The sequence below is a fragment of the Podarcis bocagei genome, assembly GCF_964188305.1.
Source record: "Podarcis bocagei genome assembly, chromosome: 2".
NCBI classification, from domain to species: domain Eukaryota; kingdom Metazoa; phylum Chordata; class Lepidosauria; order Squamata; family Lacertidae; genus Podarcis; species Podarcis bocagei.
Genome location: NC_138126.1, coordinates 29,172,403 through 29,189,457, shown reverse-complemented (window position 1 = coordinate 29,189,457; position 17,055 = coordinate 29,172,403). Strand labels below are relative to the sequence as shown.

At 43.8% G+C, this 17,055-nt stretch overlaps 1 protein-coding gene and 1 long non-coding RNA gene across 9 annotated transcripts in view; one reads left to right on the top strand and one right to left on the bottom strand.

The window, feature by feature from the left end:
* CADPS (calcium dependent secretion activator) overlaps positions 1-8,029 on the top strand; it is a 357,825-nt gene extending 349,796 nt beyond the window's left edge. For all 8 annotated transcript variants that reach the window (XM_081183972.1, XM_081183969.1, XM_081183968.1 and 5 more), the window contains 2 exons: positions 2,103-2,207; positions 6,741-8,029. In XM_081183972.1, the coding sequence (XP_081040098.1) occupies positions 2,103-2,207; positions 6,741-6,920 (285 nt within the window). In that variant the 3' untranslated portion in view covers positions 6,921-8,029. The remainder of the gene's footprint in view (positions 1-2,102; positions 2,208-6,740) is intronic.
* Positions 2,279-6,300, bottom strand: LOC308581715. Its single transcript, XR_014005207.1, has 3 exons — positions 6,222-6,300; positions 3,267-6,189; positions 2,279-3,049 (listed from the first exon to the last, which is right to left on the bottom strand). It is a non-coding gene; the product is annotated as an uncharacterized lncRNA (long non-coding RNA).
* Positions 8,030-17,055: the final 9,026 nt, after the last annotated feature.

The following is a 17,055-nucleotide window of genomic DNA, read 5'->3' as shown; positions in this document are numbered from 1 at the left end:
GACCGCCCTGATATAAATGGTGAATTGCTATTTCTTGGTTCCAGGATACCTTAAGCCGGAGTCTTTATATATCCTAGCCAACTTAGATCATTTGGAGTAGCACTGTTAATTGTCCCCTGACTGACATTTAAGCATTGCCGGTCCCATGTTATTCCGAGAGAGATTCAGCAGGCATTATTATTAATTTGCCTTTCACGGTGGTTTGTTTCATTGTATACATATCATTGGGCATCACCCTGATATTTCACGATACGGCAGCATATACTTCCGTAAAGGTTTCATATATTTTTTTAATGTTGACAGAGAAAAGCTTAACCATCTTTAACCATCTGAGTTGAATCTGCACAAACACACACACCCCAAAAAAATAAATGCAGAAGAGCAGGAAAGCAAAGATGGTAATCACTTCATTCCTGGAAATATTTGTAGCCACAGGCAAACGGTGGTGCTTTGGCTGTCCCTGGGACTGAAAAGGCCTCAGGGCTACATGGGTGGAAAAAGAACAAGCAGCGTGTATTAAACAAGAGATCCTCATTACCTTGGGATGCAAAGCCGAAGCGATAAATATTTATGAGGTAGCCTGTGCCCAAAAGCCTCCGAGAGAATGAGAACATTCTGTTTGTGACAGTCTGAGAAAAGGCAGAGCTGAGTAATTTAGAGTAAGTTACAGAACGAAAAACGTACCCTCTTGAATTGTGCAAGTCTAATAAGAAATGTGGGGGACTGCCTGACAACATAAGCTGTCACACCCCTACTCGGCTGCCTCAGGGACCCTGTTGTGAACTTGGCAGCCGAGGATACTTTTCAGCACTCCTTCAGAAAGGAAAATCCATAATAAGTAGATTTTGCAAACCACTCTCGCCCCAGTCCAAGCACTCTCTGAGTATCACTGCAAGCAAGCATATTTCAATCCGTGCCTTGCCTGTGGTAGGGATACTGCTATGTGCTCACTTTTTCGGCATTCATTGGCAGTGGGGCTGGGCCTCCAAGCCTCTGTTTCTGGCCTTTGGGACTGTCTCCAAGTGACACCCCTCACGGACCCTGTTTCACATCCTCTTTGGGTGTCTTTGCCAGGCTGAAACTTCTCCTTGAACCCTGGCAATTCCTCTTACTTGCCTGGATGGAGAATCAAGAGATAGATGTGAATGTCTGTAGAAACCACACAACTGTAGAAAGGTAAAATGTGCCCTCGTTGCTCTACCCACCACTGCCATGTGGCCCCTGGAAGGTTGGTTTATGGGCTGATTATTTAATTTCTTTACCGGCTTAATATACAAAAATATATCCAAGCAGTGCACAAAAAACTGAAGCAACAACAGACAACTTAATTGCACATGCAAAAACACAGTTACATGTAAACTGTTACATTAATACAAAGTTACATATATATATATACACACACACACTGTATAAATCAATATCAGTTCATTTTCATTCTGACACACCCTTCCTCTCAGCCTCCGGGTTCTCACCCAGGGTCCAAACAAACTCTCAGCTCACCCACAACAATCTCATGGCGAGAAGAGTCCCTGGAAACCCTTAAAACACAATTAAAATTGTCAAGCTCTGCAGACAGATTCACACATGAGAAAGCAATGGAATTGTCTGCTTTACTCCTGTTCCACCTTCTGCAAATTGGGGGGGAGGGGAGGAGTCCAAGACAAGTACATATGCATTCAGTCTGATGACAGTGTCAGACTTCCGTTTCCCCCTCCTGAATAACAGAAGATATATAGAATCGTAATGCAAAACAAAACAAAAATGAGGATCATAGAACTGTAGAGTTGAAAGGGCCCCCAAGCGTTGTCTAATCCAACCCGCTGCAACGCAGGGATAGAGGATTCCTCTAAGAAGAAGAAAAATTCTAATACAAGTTCTAGATCATGTAGTGAATCCAAGTGTGCCAGACAAGAGCTCCTGGACCTCAGTGGGCTTAAAAGTTCATTCTCTTCTTAGGAAGGAGCCTGTGCTGGCAAACCGGCAAGGGAGAGTGGGGAGGCCAGACCTGATCGTATCCAATTGCCTGTGTTCTGTGTTTTATACTTGGCACGTAATATATGCTCTTTGGCATGTTCCTTGGAAAGCTCTCGCTTCTTTTGCAGCAATGGTACACCAGCACCATGAACATGGTTTGCACCTGGCTGACAGACCGCATGGACCTTCAGCTCCACATCTATCAACTGAAAACCCTTATCAGGATAGTAAAGGTGAGCATGTTTTATTACTTCCAGGCTGTTTTGTTTCTTGGAGGAAAGAGGTTCCTTTCACGAAAGAAAGGAATGGACATGACTAACTTCGGTCCATCCGTGTAGCAGCACATCTGCTCTGTGTTCAAGAATTTAGTCGGATCCAACTCATCCTTAGGTAAACATTGCTGTACTGTCTTGTTTTTCATCCTTGTTGTAGAGCTTGAGTTAACTGCACGGGTGTGGCTTCCGATGTTATCTTTGGTGGCATGAGATGGGCTGTCACGTGGTGCGTTTCTGCGCCACTAGGCGGCACCAGAAGTGTGACCACACTTTGGGGGAACCCATATAGCACAGGGACAGGGGACCCGTGGTCCTACAGATGTTGCTAGACTACAATGTCTGTCATTCCTGTCATTGGGACCGATGGGAGTTGGAGTCTACCAACAGACAGAGGGCCACAAGTTCCCCATTCCTGTTGCAGCGGCTTCTCAGACCAGCATTGCTCCAGTTCCTGGAGAGAGTGTGACAATGGCATAAGGCGGCTGCATGAGATGGGCTGCTTGTCATGTGATCATACACATCCGACGATGCTAAATTATGCAGGAAGGAGTTGTACTGCACCCGTTCCCACACCACTAATTATAAAATCAGAAGGGGCCCCAGGCATGTGATACAATAGGGGTGTGATAGCACTTGAAACAAGAAGCATATGGGTACAATGCCATGCAGGATAGTGTCTGGGTGAATCACCGCCTATGTGGGTTTTTGCTGATTTTCAATATGCCACTGCAATCCCTCAACCAAAACAGTTCCATTTTTCAAGTGGTTGTCGTATCACTGTTGCAGGGTATAAATCTAGCCTTGTTTTTTGACTCGATCTCACGAGTCAAACTCTGGGCTAAACTCAATTCTACCAACATTGACAAAAGATTACTATTCTTGATAAAAAGCCTATATAAAGACTCCAAGTTATATGTAAGAACCTCAGTAAATGGGCAACTAATTGGCCCTGTACCAGCCACCAAAGGAGTCAAGCAGGGCTGTATTTTAGCCCCGGCCTTATTCAACTTATCTAGCCTTGTTCCATTTCCTCAGATAGAAAATTGAGGCTGAAAGGTATTGACCTCCTCAAGCCCACCAAGAAAGTCCATGGGTGAATCTAGGCCCAACTCCACTTAGCTACTGAATTCTACTGGCAAAAGCAGATTCAGGAGTACATGTTGTGGGCACATCTCCAACTTCACTTTTTTCAAGATATTAAAGATTTATCCTACAGTATTTCCCTGTATCAGCATTGCCCAACCTGGTGTGATCCAGATATTGGACTCCAACTCCCCTCAGCCCAAGCCAGCATGCCCAGTGGTCAGGGTTGAAGGGCACTAGGTTGGGGGAAACTGACCTATATGTTGGAGAGATGCCTTCTGCCTCCTGCTTGCTTTATCAAGTAGTACCAGTTCCCCATCCATCACAAATGTCATTTCTAACAGCTTGTCTCCTTGCCTGATAGGTCATATCTTTCCCTCCACCAAGGCCCAATGGCACCATGGGCATGACAAAGTTCAGCAGAATCTCAGATTAACAACCCCACACCTGGTGACCTGAAGGAGAAACATTTGGTGTCTTGCCTTTTGGGGGGTGGGGAATATTGAATTGGAGCTTTTCAGGAGTGCAATAAAACCTTAATGGTCAGAATGCCTGGGACATTTAAAAAAGACCAATAACCATAGGTCCATGATTGCCTCCTCCCACTATGGTCTCATTTGGTTTTCACAACCATTTCAAGTACATAGCTGAATCCCACAATCACATTGCTTCCCAGGAAAGAAATTTGATAAACGTTAGACTAGTGGGGTAGAATAAAGGCAGGATTTGCATTGTACCATCATAAGTTCAAATGTAGCAATATTGGGGTGATAAACAATGGTTTGTCGCTGAGAATGAGTAATATGCCTGCATGTTCCCTCCTCACCCATCCTCTCTTCTCACACATCTAGCTTTGGCACTTCTAGCTTGTTTGAACCATAGTTTCCTGGGACAGCCCAAGAGGGAAATGACTGTTTAATCACTGCCTACAAAGAAGTATATGAAACCACAGTTAATTTTGATGTCATGAACACTGAAGCATAATGAACTAGGATAAAAGTACCAGGCTGGATGCACAAAAGCAGGGAAGGGTTGCACAGGTGCACGGTTAATTGTTGGACAGACAAGCCATGATTTATCAGCCATCATTTGCAGTTGTTGTTTTTTAACTAGACATATGTTTGATTACACCCATTATTATTTTTTCCCTTTGGATGTTCACATTTGCAAAATTTGTTGGCTAAATTGTTACCACTGACTTCACTTTTAGTTTCTGTGCAATTACTATTGTAAATACAAATCTGAATTATGCATATAGGTATTTGAAATTATTTCTCTTACAATAGGTGTTTACAGCCTTTTAAAGGGGACTGCAAAGAGATAATAAGATACCCCGTGTGTGTGTGTGTGTGTGTGTGTGTGTGTGTGTGTGTGTGTGTGTACTGGACACATGATAATTATTTCAGTGTGAAATCTCAGTGGCTTACATGAAATAATAAGATCACAGGGGGAGGTAAATACATATTTGATCATTTTTGGTTCTATGTGGTTCTGTTTCATTGAAGAGCGCTAAAATAGTAGAATTGTGTACTCTGAAAATCAAGGCATGAATAAATTACTAAAACGCTTTTAATGTTCATAAATAAAAGCGATAGGTATCAGCACATTATTATTATGTGTTAGTTTGAGGGGCGCCGAAAAGCACTCAAGGTGTCTTGTGTGCTGTTACAGCTATGCAGTTGCTCAAAAAAATAAAAATAAAAAATAACATTTTCTCTAGGCGTGCTTGCTATCCAACAAAACACCTTTAAACTGTTTCATGGTGTTAAATAGCATGTGAATTTTACTAATACTTGCATTTTTAAGTTGCAATTGTGTTCTGTAAAAACAAAGGGACTCTAAACCTAGTCAAATACAAATAATAACTATTTGTGGACAGTGCAGTTTTTCCAACTTATCTATTCTGTAAACAATCTACCCTCCACTTGCATGGGCAGAATTGTCTTGCAAGGGACAAGTGCAGGGTTGTCCAACCCTCTCTTGTCTCATAGTGTGGGGAGTTGATGCTTAATTTCCTCCCACCAATTCTCCCTAATAAATGGTGGTTTTAGCATGCTTTTCCCCAACCAAGCTTCTCCAAATGTAGAAGTAAGGACAGCTAGGGGGCAAATGGCTGGGCGAGCATTTGGAGAGGTGGTTTTGTAGACATAGGAAAAGCTAAGCAGCCTGACTTCCATCCGCTAAGGATGTATGTTCACATTAGCAGCAAGGTTCTTTCCTCATTGCCGCATTTCAAGCTGCATTTGCCTGGTGTTGTTCACATCAGAGAAGGGGCAAAGACGTATTCACCCAACACGCATGACTTTTTTGGTTTCCCTGCTGAAACCACTCCAGAACTCCTATTCACCTGACAGATGCACAACAGCTAAAGTTTCTAGTTGTATGGAAGCTGGTTTGAAGGGGTGGTGGCCACAGACAAGAGTCTCCTCCCCATCACGCAACCCGTTGGTATTAGTGACTTATGTTTAAGGCTGTACGAAAACGTGCAAGTTGAGTCACTAACAGAGGTTATGGAGACGGCAGAAAACGCAATGAAGCAATGGCACTTGGCTTTATCAATAAAAATGAGCCACATCCTGATTCTGCTGAGAACAACGGGATGATGAACTCTATGCACAAATGGGCAGTGGACAAGTCATTTCTGGCCCAGTGCAGCAGCTGAGGGTTTGAGCACGTAGCACTGATCAGATTGTCAGCAATAGTGCCATACTGTGGGTGGGGAGCAGCAAAAGACTGGATTTATTCCCCACACACGCACATCAGATAATTAACACTAAGAATTTAAGGAGAGTCCTCCTGGGTCCGGCAAAAGGCCTTTTTCATCCAGATCCAGTTCTAACAGTGGCCAACCATATGCCTATATATATACATACATACACACACACACACACACACACACACACACACACACATATATACACACAAGCAGGACCTGAGCACAGCACCACTCTCCTCAGTTGAGAGTCGAACCAACTGTAATAGACTACCAGACTAGGATGCCCACAGTTGGATAGGGATATCCTGTACTATTACTGTCTTATTACTGGGTTGAATGTGTTGTAATAGTAATCAATCTGTGTGTGGTGTTGGCAGTACCAACTTGGACATCCGCTGAGTTATAAAGAACCAAACTTGGCCTCTTGGGTCAGTGCCGGCTGATATTCAGAAGGCCAATGCTAGTATAAGCCTCGCAGTGTTTACCATTTGCTTCAGCAGCCCACCTTCGGGGTAAGTGGGTTGAGAATTATGGCCAAAGAATACCACAGGTATAAACATTCTCTAAAAGCGGGGGGTGGGAGAGAGAGAACTGACTTGGAACAGATTTGATGATACGAACCCTACTTTGTCCTGTTTGTGATTTATTTTCTCTACTCCTCTTCTCCACAATGTGACCCCTCCCCTCCCTAGAAAACATACAGAGATTTCCGATTGCAAGGAGTCCTGGATTCCACCTTGAATAGCAAAACCTATGACACCGTGCGAAACCGTCTGACTGTAGAAGAAGCCACAGCCTCAGTAAGCGAAGGCGGAGGGCTTCAGGGAATCACCATGAAAGACAGTGATGAAGAAGATGAAGAGGACGATTAACTCTCCAGATCTAGAAGCCCCCCAACTTGGATGTAGCCTGGAAACCAGTGCATGTAATCTAGTCTGTTATTCAGTTTAGCCACATTAGGAAATTTTCTGTCTGCTCTAAATGCCCATGGAAAGTCTACCAATACAATTGCCATTTTAGCTGTGTGGTACTTAAGATTTAGCACCTCTGTTTCGATCCATTGAGTTTCCTGATTTCATATCTATATGTTCATAAGCAATATGGAACACCGTTGTTTAAAACTGTTAATGGAAAAAAACTGCATAGAAAACATGCTAGGTGTGTCCCTGTTATAACTAAAGTATAAATGATGCTTCATTAATGTACTATATATACATTGACGGTAAATTGTTGTGAAGACAAGTGAAACAAGTACTTTCATATCTTTGTTTCTCTCCTGTGGATGCCGATTGCTTCGAAACAGAGTGAGGCTACTACAAATGACACCTCTTTTGTACATTTGGGGGCGGTGGGGGGGGGTTAGGAAATGCATAAACTGGAGGTTGGAATTATTCCCGTTTAATAGACCCAAGCACTTTCCCTCCAAATATATACAGCTAACTTTGTAGAAGTGACATACCAATGGAATATAATAGTCATCCATATTGCCACAACGGGTTGACCTTCATCACCTTGTCCACATCACCTTGATTCAGAGCAGTTGTTTTATGTCCGCGTCTTTCCCCCCCTCTAAATGTTACACTTTTGTTCAGAGTTCCGATAACTGTGTTTGTAAAAAGGACAACTTTAATTACAATCTTAGACTATACAGATGTGTTTATAATAACGAGGATAATAATAATAACTAATAATGATAATAATAATAATAATGACGATATACGAAGATTTCTTTTGGTAGATTGTAACCATAATTTAAATCTCCTTTTGTTTTCACAATGGTTTTTATATCTTGTCATGTACATTGCATTTGGACCAGTAACTTGCATGTCCTTGGGTTCCCCCTTTCCCTTCCAGAAGCTTTTATTTTCTGTGTAAAATAGTGGATCCATCTTGCTTTTTTGCCTTATACAAGCCAACAGTTGTAACAGTGTGAGGACTGTGGCTTCTCAATAAATAATTATTCAGATGTCCTAAGAATAAACACTGGAGTCTTTTTATGTCTGCCTTAGGAAGAGAAAGCAAAAGATGAGCTAACATAAAAAACCACAACCAAATGTAAGAGCCCTAGAATAAAGGAATTTTCTTTTCACGTGGATGGGTTTGGGTTGTTTTTTTTAAGTTGAAGGGACTTGTTTCCTGACTTACAAAAGCCAGAATTGTAGAAGCACCCTTCCCTGAAAGGAAGCCTTTCTTACTTTCAAGTAAACCTGGATAGGAACATACAGCAAGATGAATAGAATGCAGCAACTTTCAGTTTTCGTCATAGTGAGCCTTGCTAAGTTAACAAAGAAACAATGCAGGTATTTGATTATTTCAAGATGTTTACTTGTTTGCTAACCCTTCCTCCCAAAGGAAGTCCGGTGCAGCAAACAAAAAAGTAGTAAAACAACAGTTAGCATGAAACAAAACATGTTTAAAACATGAAGAACATGTGAAAACAGTCGCTTAACCTCACAGCTGGTATCTTCAAGGTTGCTAGGTATAGGTATATATCTTTCAGCCATCAGAAGCCTAGGCAAACAGGAATGTTTTCAAATTCCTACTGAATGCTAATAATGATGGAGACAGGTGCACCACACCAGGGAGGATGTTCTGCAAAAGGAGGGCCACTCCCAAGAAGGCCCTGTCACAGGTCAGTGCCAACTGGGCAACACCCAGCATCGACAACACCAACAGAGTCTCCCCTGCCAATTGTAGGGCCCAATATGGTCGATACTGGAGGAGGTGCTCTTTTAGGTACTTTGCCCTCTTCACCTATCAGAGAACCAGCAGTTTCTAGAACTGAGGAGGCCTCTGGGCTCAGATAGTCTGCTCCACCTACAAAGGAGATCTTCAAAATCCTATGCTCCCTACTTGCATCAAAAAGAATAGGGTTCCAAGGGATCAGGGGGGAATTATGGTGGGTCAACACTACAATTTGGTTTCAATTGAGCTAATTTGGTTTTCTTGAAAAATGGAACTACCTTTCGTTTTCATCATATAACATTGTTACAGGTAGAGTCTGGGCTATGATTTATTTTTATTTTGTATTTTTATCTGACAGTCAGAGGAGGTGGTGAGAGATAAGGGCCACAAACTTACATTGTTAGATGTGGTTAAGCCTACTGATTCCAGCACTAGGAAAATGACTGAAAACCACTCCTCCTGCATTGAGACATACCAAGCAAATGGAACAGAAGTTTTTAAGTTGGTACAGTGGTACCTCAGTTTAATAACAGCCCTGTTCACGAACTATTCGGTTTACGAACTCTGCAAAATCGGAAGTAGTGTTCTAGTTAGCGAACTTTACCTTGGTCTATGAACAGAATCCAAACTGTAGAAGGTCACCAGTGACAGGAGGTCTCATTAGGGAAAGCGCGCCTCAGTTTAAGAACGGTTTCGGTTTAAGAATGGACTTCCAGAATGGATAAAGTTCGTAAACCAAGGTACCACTGTACTGTTGTTGGCACAGAAGTAGAAGTATCATTAGCTGGTCTGAAAAAGGCATGTGCAGGTATAACCCGGGTTTGTTAATAAGGGACAGATGGGAGGGATTTTTCCCCTCTATCATGAAATATTGTTACAGAGAGGGCTTAGAATTCTGGGTTAAAAATAAAACAAACTTTGATTGGAATAAATTATGCACACTAAGCTAATTCACATACAAATTCCTGGTTTCTGTACCGAGTGTTGTAGATATTTTATTTCATTGACAGCGGGGACAGAGTGGTGAAAAATTACTAGAGGAGAGGAAACAGGGAAGGGACGTATGCAGCTGCTGTGTCTTCGTCTGATTGGCAGGGACTTTCCAAGCTTTTAGTCTGGAGTCTTTGACAGATTTTAGCTGGAGATGCTAGGCATCGTACAGACTTTCTTTGGTTAAAAAAAGGAGCAAAATGAGGTGCACGTTTATGGTGGATGCCAGCACAAAATGGGTGGGATAGGCAGCAGAAAGAAAGAGGTGTACTAGTGAACACCAAAGAGCATTTGGGTACCCACAGATGGAGGGTTGAGTTTAATATGGGAAGTGATTTTGAACTGCAGTGAATATAGTACAAAGAAGACAAGAAATGCCCAGCTGGATCAGAACAAGGGTCCACGTAGAGCACGATCCTGTATGAAATAGAGGCCAGACAGATGCTTCCAGGAAGCCCACAAATGGGGCATGAAGACGACAGCCCTGTCCAGTTGTTTTACCTACAGGATCTGCTAACCAAAGTTAAAATGCCATTTAACTAGAATCTAAACTGTACAGCATGACACCTACTGCGAAGACCCTCTAAACTCATAAGACCCATGAGTCATTCTCACCAAACCCCAAGTCAATAAACTGTCCAATTTGTCTCCTGTCAAAAAGAGTAACACCTGAACAGGTCCTTCTTTAAAATCACGTTACCTATTTTTATATAAACTGCTTTGAGGTTGTTGGGGTTTTGTTTTTTGTTTTTACAGTTGAGGGGCATATAAATTTTATGAAACAAATAAATAACAGAAAAAGAAAACTGTGAAAAGATGGCAGGGGTGGACGACATCATGGCGAAAGGAAGGTGGATAATGATTTTTTTAAATCCCATTAAAGTGAGGGTTGCAACCCAGTTAAATAAATTTAGACCACTAATCATAACTGTTTTAGTTGCTTAATTGGTTATGCTGTTGTTTCAACTTGTACAAATTTGTATATGCTTGAAACAGTGTTACTGAAACAAGAAGCATGCTTTCTTTAGGCTTTTTTTAAAGATTCCCATATGCGCATACTGTATATTTCAGAAAGCAGAATCTCATATGTGGCATACCACTGAGAGGGAGGGGGGGAATAAAACCTCTTTTTAAAGATTAAAAATGCCATTTGCAGTGATATATACATATATACATATGCTGTACATGCATAGACATACATGAACTGACACAATCTTGTCCTTGATTAAGCAGGGACTTCATTCAGTCAATTAATGCTGCGATCCTATACATACCTACTCAGAAACAAGCCCCACTGAGTTCAATGGTATCTACTCCCAGGAAAGTATATGTATAGTTACAGCCTAAAAGTTTTTAGACTGATGCACATAACCAATTAAACTAAATGCAGCCCTAACTCAAATGAGACGGACTAGGGATTAATGACACAAACAGAAAAAGTAGTGTCTAATCAGTGGTGATATTATTGCGTCTCTCTCTGAAACGGGGTGGGGGCAAAGGAAGGTATGCTTGAAGCCACAGAATGTGTTAAAACATTTAGAATGAAAAGAGTGAAAGCTTAAAAAAGGAAGAAGCAACAGCTGAGTTGAGGCACTGCAATGTCTGCTGCTGTTGGGCACTCACAGCTGGGTAGCATGTCTGTGGTCATTTCCAACCCCAGCCATCTCATCGGGATCTGTACTTACAGTAAGGTCCTGGGGGCTACAGGGGCAAAGGTGGCTGCACACACGCCTGATACCCTCGTTCCATTTCATTAGGCAGAGCTTGATTTGCATTGATTGGAATGGAATAATGGGTTTGATTTGATGCTAACCGACTAGGAATCAACTCAACAGCAGGAGACAATATGAACCACCAGTAGCATTGAGCTGGGGCGGTTTTCTTCCACAGCATAGGTCATGGCCAGATTCCATTCACTCTGCAAAATCTGAAATAGGTAGCAAATTTGGCTTTCATGGGGAACTTTTATTTTTTAGAGAATGAAAGCATGTAGCTAGGCCTCATGGTGGCAAAAAAATGTTTTAGATGCGTCAGTAATATCTGCTGACTCAGAAAACAAAATGTACTCTGAGAACTCCTGTAACCAAGGAATACATCTTCCGATTCCTGGAAAACTCCTGGCTTGCCGTGCATATTGTTGCATGCCGCTGGCTTCAGCATCACCCAACAGATTATCCCCAAGGGAATGCAACCTTCAGCAGGAGAGAAAAAGTATTCAGCCCGCTGCCCTGAGCATCCAAGATCTAGGAACCTGTTTATACCAGGTGAGACTATTTGTCCCTTTAGCCCAGCGCTTTCCGCCACGATGATTGGCGACAGCAGAATTTCAGGAAGCACTCTTCCTCATCAACTGCTACTTGATTAAACCAGGATCCCTCTTCATGCCCTCCCATTGAGGAACAAGCCGTCTGATCATACACTTTCAGCAGACAAGAGCACTAGGCTACAGTGGTTTTCCCAGTAGTGATGTATGGAAGTGAGAGCTGGACCATAAAGAAGGCTGATCGCTGAAGAATTGATGCTTTTGAATTATGGTGCTGGAGGAGACTCTTGAGAGTCCCATGGACTGCAAGAAGATCAAACCTCTCCATTCTGAAGGAAATCAGCCCTGAGTGCTCACTGGAAGGACAGATCCTGAAGCTGAGGCTCCAATACTTTGGCCACCTCATGAGAAGAGAAGACTCCTTGGAAAAGACCCTGATGTTGGGAAAGAGGGGGGGCACAAGGAGAAGGGGACGTCAGAGGACGAGATGGTTGGACAGTGTTCTCAAAGCTACCAGCATGAGTTTGACCAAACTGAGGCAGTGGAAGACAGGAGTGCCTGGCGTGCTCTGGTCCATGGTGTCACAAAGAGTCGGACATGACTAAACGACTAAAGAACAACAACTGTACCATCATCTCATTCCTGTGCTTCCCTGGAGCACTTCCAAGGAGCAGCACTCGCTCTCCCCTGTGCTCTTCCACCCAAGTCCAGAGGTATATGGAAACATCCAGAGTCGTTCGCAAAAAAAGATAAGCAAAAAAGAAAGATGTATTCACAAAATAGTTTTGAACACCTTAGAGCAGATATCTGCCTTCTTCTGAGTTTTGTTGTCAACAGGTGGAGTTGGGGGGTGGAATTATGGCAAAGACTTGTTCTCTCCTTGGTAATGGGAGACTGGAGGGTTTCTGCTTTAAAGCCTTGCTGGACATCAGTTTCATTTGGAAGGGAATCCAGCCTCACACCAACCCTAATAGCACCATGCCTGGCCACGTCAAATCCTCTCTCATCTTCTGGAAGTCCAGCTAAGCTCTCCTTCTTTGGCAGCGTTAATTCATGGGGCATGGAGACGGGCAATGCAAGCAAATGGACACATGTCACCACCTATTAATCCAATTTGTTTCAAATTCCAGCAGTTGGCTTCCGCCCTGCTGCAAAGTGCGTTTCCTGGCCTGTAGGGAGCTGCAGAAAGCCACTCACTCTCCTGCTACCTTGGTTCTTTCTTCCACAAACCCCACAGCTTCCCATTTAGAAGGTGACTGTTATTTTCTTAAGGAGGCAGAGTAGTGTGCAGTGCCACAACTTTGAGTGCCCTGTCTCTTGCTTCCCACCCCTTTGTGAAAGGAGAGCCCTGGTTTTCCCAGGTGTGGAGGAGCATGTAAGGGCAAGGTCACAGAACTCTGGAGACTGGATTTAAAATTAGGCTGAGGGCCACAAAATGCCCACTCCTGGTATGGTCGGTAGACTCTTTAGACTTGAATTTGTGGCCAGTCACAAAGCTTCCTGGATGTCCTTGGGACAGTTTCTCTCTCGGGCTAGCCTTCTTCACAAGGGAACTGAAAGGATCAAATGAAATAAGCCACTATATGTCACCCTGAGCTTCTTGGGAGCCTGCCAAAATGTTGCATTCTTTCTTCCTGAATATCTGGTCTTGTTAAAGCAGGATATAGCAATGGGGATAGAAGAGCAGGTGATCATAGAATCTAGACAAGGGTAGGCTTTAGGAGGCTACAGAACAGGAGGCATGGGCACGAAGAGGTAACATGGAGCTGTATAGAGCACAGAACCCTCTTCCTCCAGCTAGCAGACCATGGTGTAGACATCTATTGACCTCCCAAGGCAGAAGCGAGGGACCTTTTACAGTTTGAGAGCCACATTTCCTTCTAGGCAACCTTGCAGAGGCTCCAGAGGCAGAAGTGAGCTGGGCAACACATGTAAATTTTACCTCTGTACAGTGAACTAGATTCTACACACACACACACACACACACACACCACTCTTTCTCTCTCCTGTATCCAGACATGCAAGAGGTTTTATCCGAGTTCAATGACACATTCGAGCCAGGCAAAAACTCTCAAGCAGAATGTGAAGCAGGGCCAGTGAGGGGTTTAGCTTGGGGACAGGGCTAAAGAGAGTCCTGAGGACCAGACAGAGAAGCTGGGCCTGAGGTTCTCCTCATCTCTTCTTGAACACATATTAAAGTTACCAAGGAGGCAGTGTGTGCCGCAGCTTCCCTATAGCAAGGACTCTCTATGTGAAGCATTTGAGTAGCCTGATGGCCTCATGTCTTCAATGCCTCCCCATGAGTGGCTGTGAGGTTGTCCAATATGATGCCCATGCACCAGCCTACAAGGGCTTGTGAACGTTCACAGACTGAGCAGGGCTCTCTTGCCAGAGGGAGGTTTTCACTTATTGATTTCTAGCATCCCTCCATGAACCATTGGCTCTCCCGTTTTCCAAGACGTTCTCCCCACCCCCTTGCAAAACAGGGCAGACTCTGCACCACCTGTGGAACCATAGCCTTGCGCAATCACTCCATGTGCAACAGTTCTTGCTCTCCTGTCAATACCAAAAATTGAGTTTGCTGCTGACAAGGCAGCCCACGTACGTTACTTGAAAGACCAATGGGAACTGAAAATGGCAACCTGGAAATGATGCTCAGCCGTGCAGCTCCCTGAAACCACCCCTGTCTCTCAGTCTAGCCTGCCTCGCAAAGGTGGGGCAAGGGTCAAATAACTGCTATTGCAGATGTGTGCTCCACAATGTTTTGCTTAGGAAATGTGGGTTCCCATGTAGGAGGAGGCATGTTTAAAAGGATACGTGGGTGACAGGTTCACAGAAGAAGCAGGTTCTCAGGGGTTGGCAACAGCAGCAGGTAACTTCTTCGGAGGCTGCTGGTCTCTAAATTCTGCCCCAAGCCAAGTTTGGTGGGGTAGCTAATTGTAAACAGATCCTATGAATGACCAGAGTACACCAGGGAATAGGCAAGACATTTGCCTAAGGGAGGATGAGAGGCAGGGTGCCACCGCAGCTGGAGCTATGCAAATCTCTGCTTCACCTAAGACAAGGTTGGGAAACCTCTGGCCCTCCAGCTATCATTGGACTCCATGTCCCATTAGCCTCAGCCAGCATGGCCAATGGTTAGGGTGATGGAAGTTAGAAGGGAACATCTGAAGCCCTAGAAGTTCCTCACTTGCCGAAGATAAGGCAACCTACTTACCTCAAACTGTGTATTCCCTTTGCAGAATATGAACTTCCTGGCTGCAGAACTTTTAGGCAGATTAAGAGAAATCTATAACCCTTACCACATCTTTTGCATTTCTCATCTGGAGGTGTTTCAGTTCTTCATCTTATACTTCTTGTCTCATATATAAGATGATGGTTATGATTATTTACGCTGGGTAGATGAACACCACTTTAGGAAAACAGCCGTCCATCTTTTGTGCTTCTATGGAGTTTAGATCCTTTATTATCCAGATAGGCAATAATCATTCCTATCCTCCACTTTTCTTTTTATGATATGGATTTTTTTTTAATGAGACTCTAAATCTGCATTTACTGTAACAATGCAAATTATGGGCTGGGGAGGCAGGGAATGAAACGCAGAGATTACAAGCAATCTGCTGGCATGATGAAAGTGGCTTGCGGGTCAAAACAAAGAAAAACACTGAGCAACAAATTAGTCCCAGGCAGCAGCTAATATGGAGATCAAACCGATTAAAATTAATACATGCAGCAAAGAGCGGAGGGCCAGGGGAGGGGAGGGGGCAGAACCCTGGAATAACGTGAATACTTAAGAAGATTAAGTCAATAACAGGTGCCAGAAGTACAAAAATAAGATTGTGGTTACTTGGGAAAACATCAGAAGCTGAGAGATGGGCAAGACAATCGCAAAACACGACGTTCATTTTTGCTGGGCCCATCACAGACATATTGGCTCATTTGCTATGCAACAAAGACAGTTATTGAAATAAACAAACATGTTATGACTTATTTGTCTGCCTGGAAGACAAGCCAGGTGGTCGGATTGGATCCGATTGACAAGAAGGTTGGTGGTTGCTTTTTTTAATAGGCAAAGTTTATCGCTGATCCTTTGCTGTGTGTTCAGAATAGGCTGGAATATACGGTGCAATCCTGAGCCTGCAGAGGCCATTCATGTGCTACCTACCGTCACTGAAGTCTGCATATATCCTGATAGGACCACACAGCAACAAGGCTACAACTCCCATATTCCCTGATCATTGGCCACGCTGGTTGGAGACTCAGAGTCCCAACAACTGAAGGGCACCGTGTTGGCTACACCTGTTCTAGGTGCAGGGCCGACCCAAGACATTCTGGCACCTGAGGCGACCCACAAAATGGCTTCCCACTCCCCACCAGGGAAGAAGGAGGGGTGAGTGAAGATCTACATCAGAAACAAGAGGGGAAGAAAGGTCTACACTGGGATCTGCTGTCCCTGTGGAACCTACCGTCTGAGGAGGTCACCTCCCCTTGCCTCATGGTTGAGCCGGCCCTGTCTAGGGGTGTTGTGCCAATGTTTCCTGACTGTTCCTGTTTAGTTTAAGACACAGGTGGGGAAAGGGTGTCCCTACAAGTCCCATAATTCCTCAAAATTGCTCATGCTGGCTGGAGCTCTAGCAGATGGGTTTTGCACTAGCCGGCTGCCACAACTGGCTCTCGCCTTTTAAACAAATCACAATAAAACTCCCTAGAAGGTTGTCAGAGCACTTTGTTTTTAATGCCCATATACAGAACACAACCAAAACCCAATGAATCATTTTTGTAAAAGGGTGAAAACGAAAGGGCCAGTGCATAGGGCTAGAGAGGTGATTGACTAGAGGGAACCAATCGTGGGTTTCCTAAATGCACCTGCAGTGGATTAAAAAGAAGAAGAAGGAACGAAAACCTTCAAACACGTTTCAAAGGTGATGATGGAGGCAGAAGACAACAATCTGCAGGGAACTGCTCTCTTTGTGGCAGGGCCTATGCCTCTCATGCTGGCTCTCTTGTTCGCCTTGTTTGACACAGCAACCACAGCATGAACTGTGGGTGTCAACGTCAGAACAGCATCG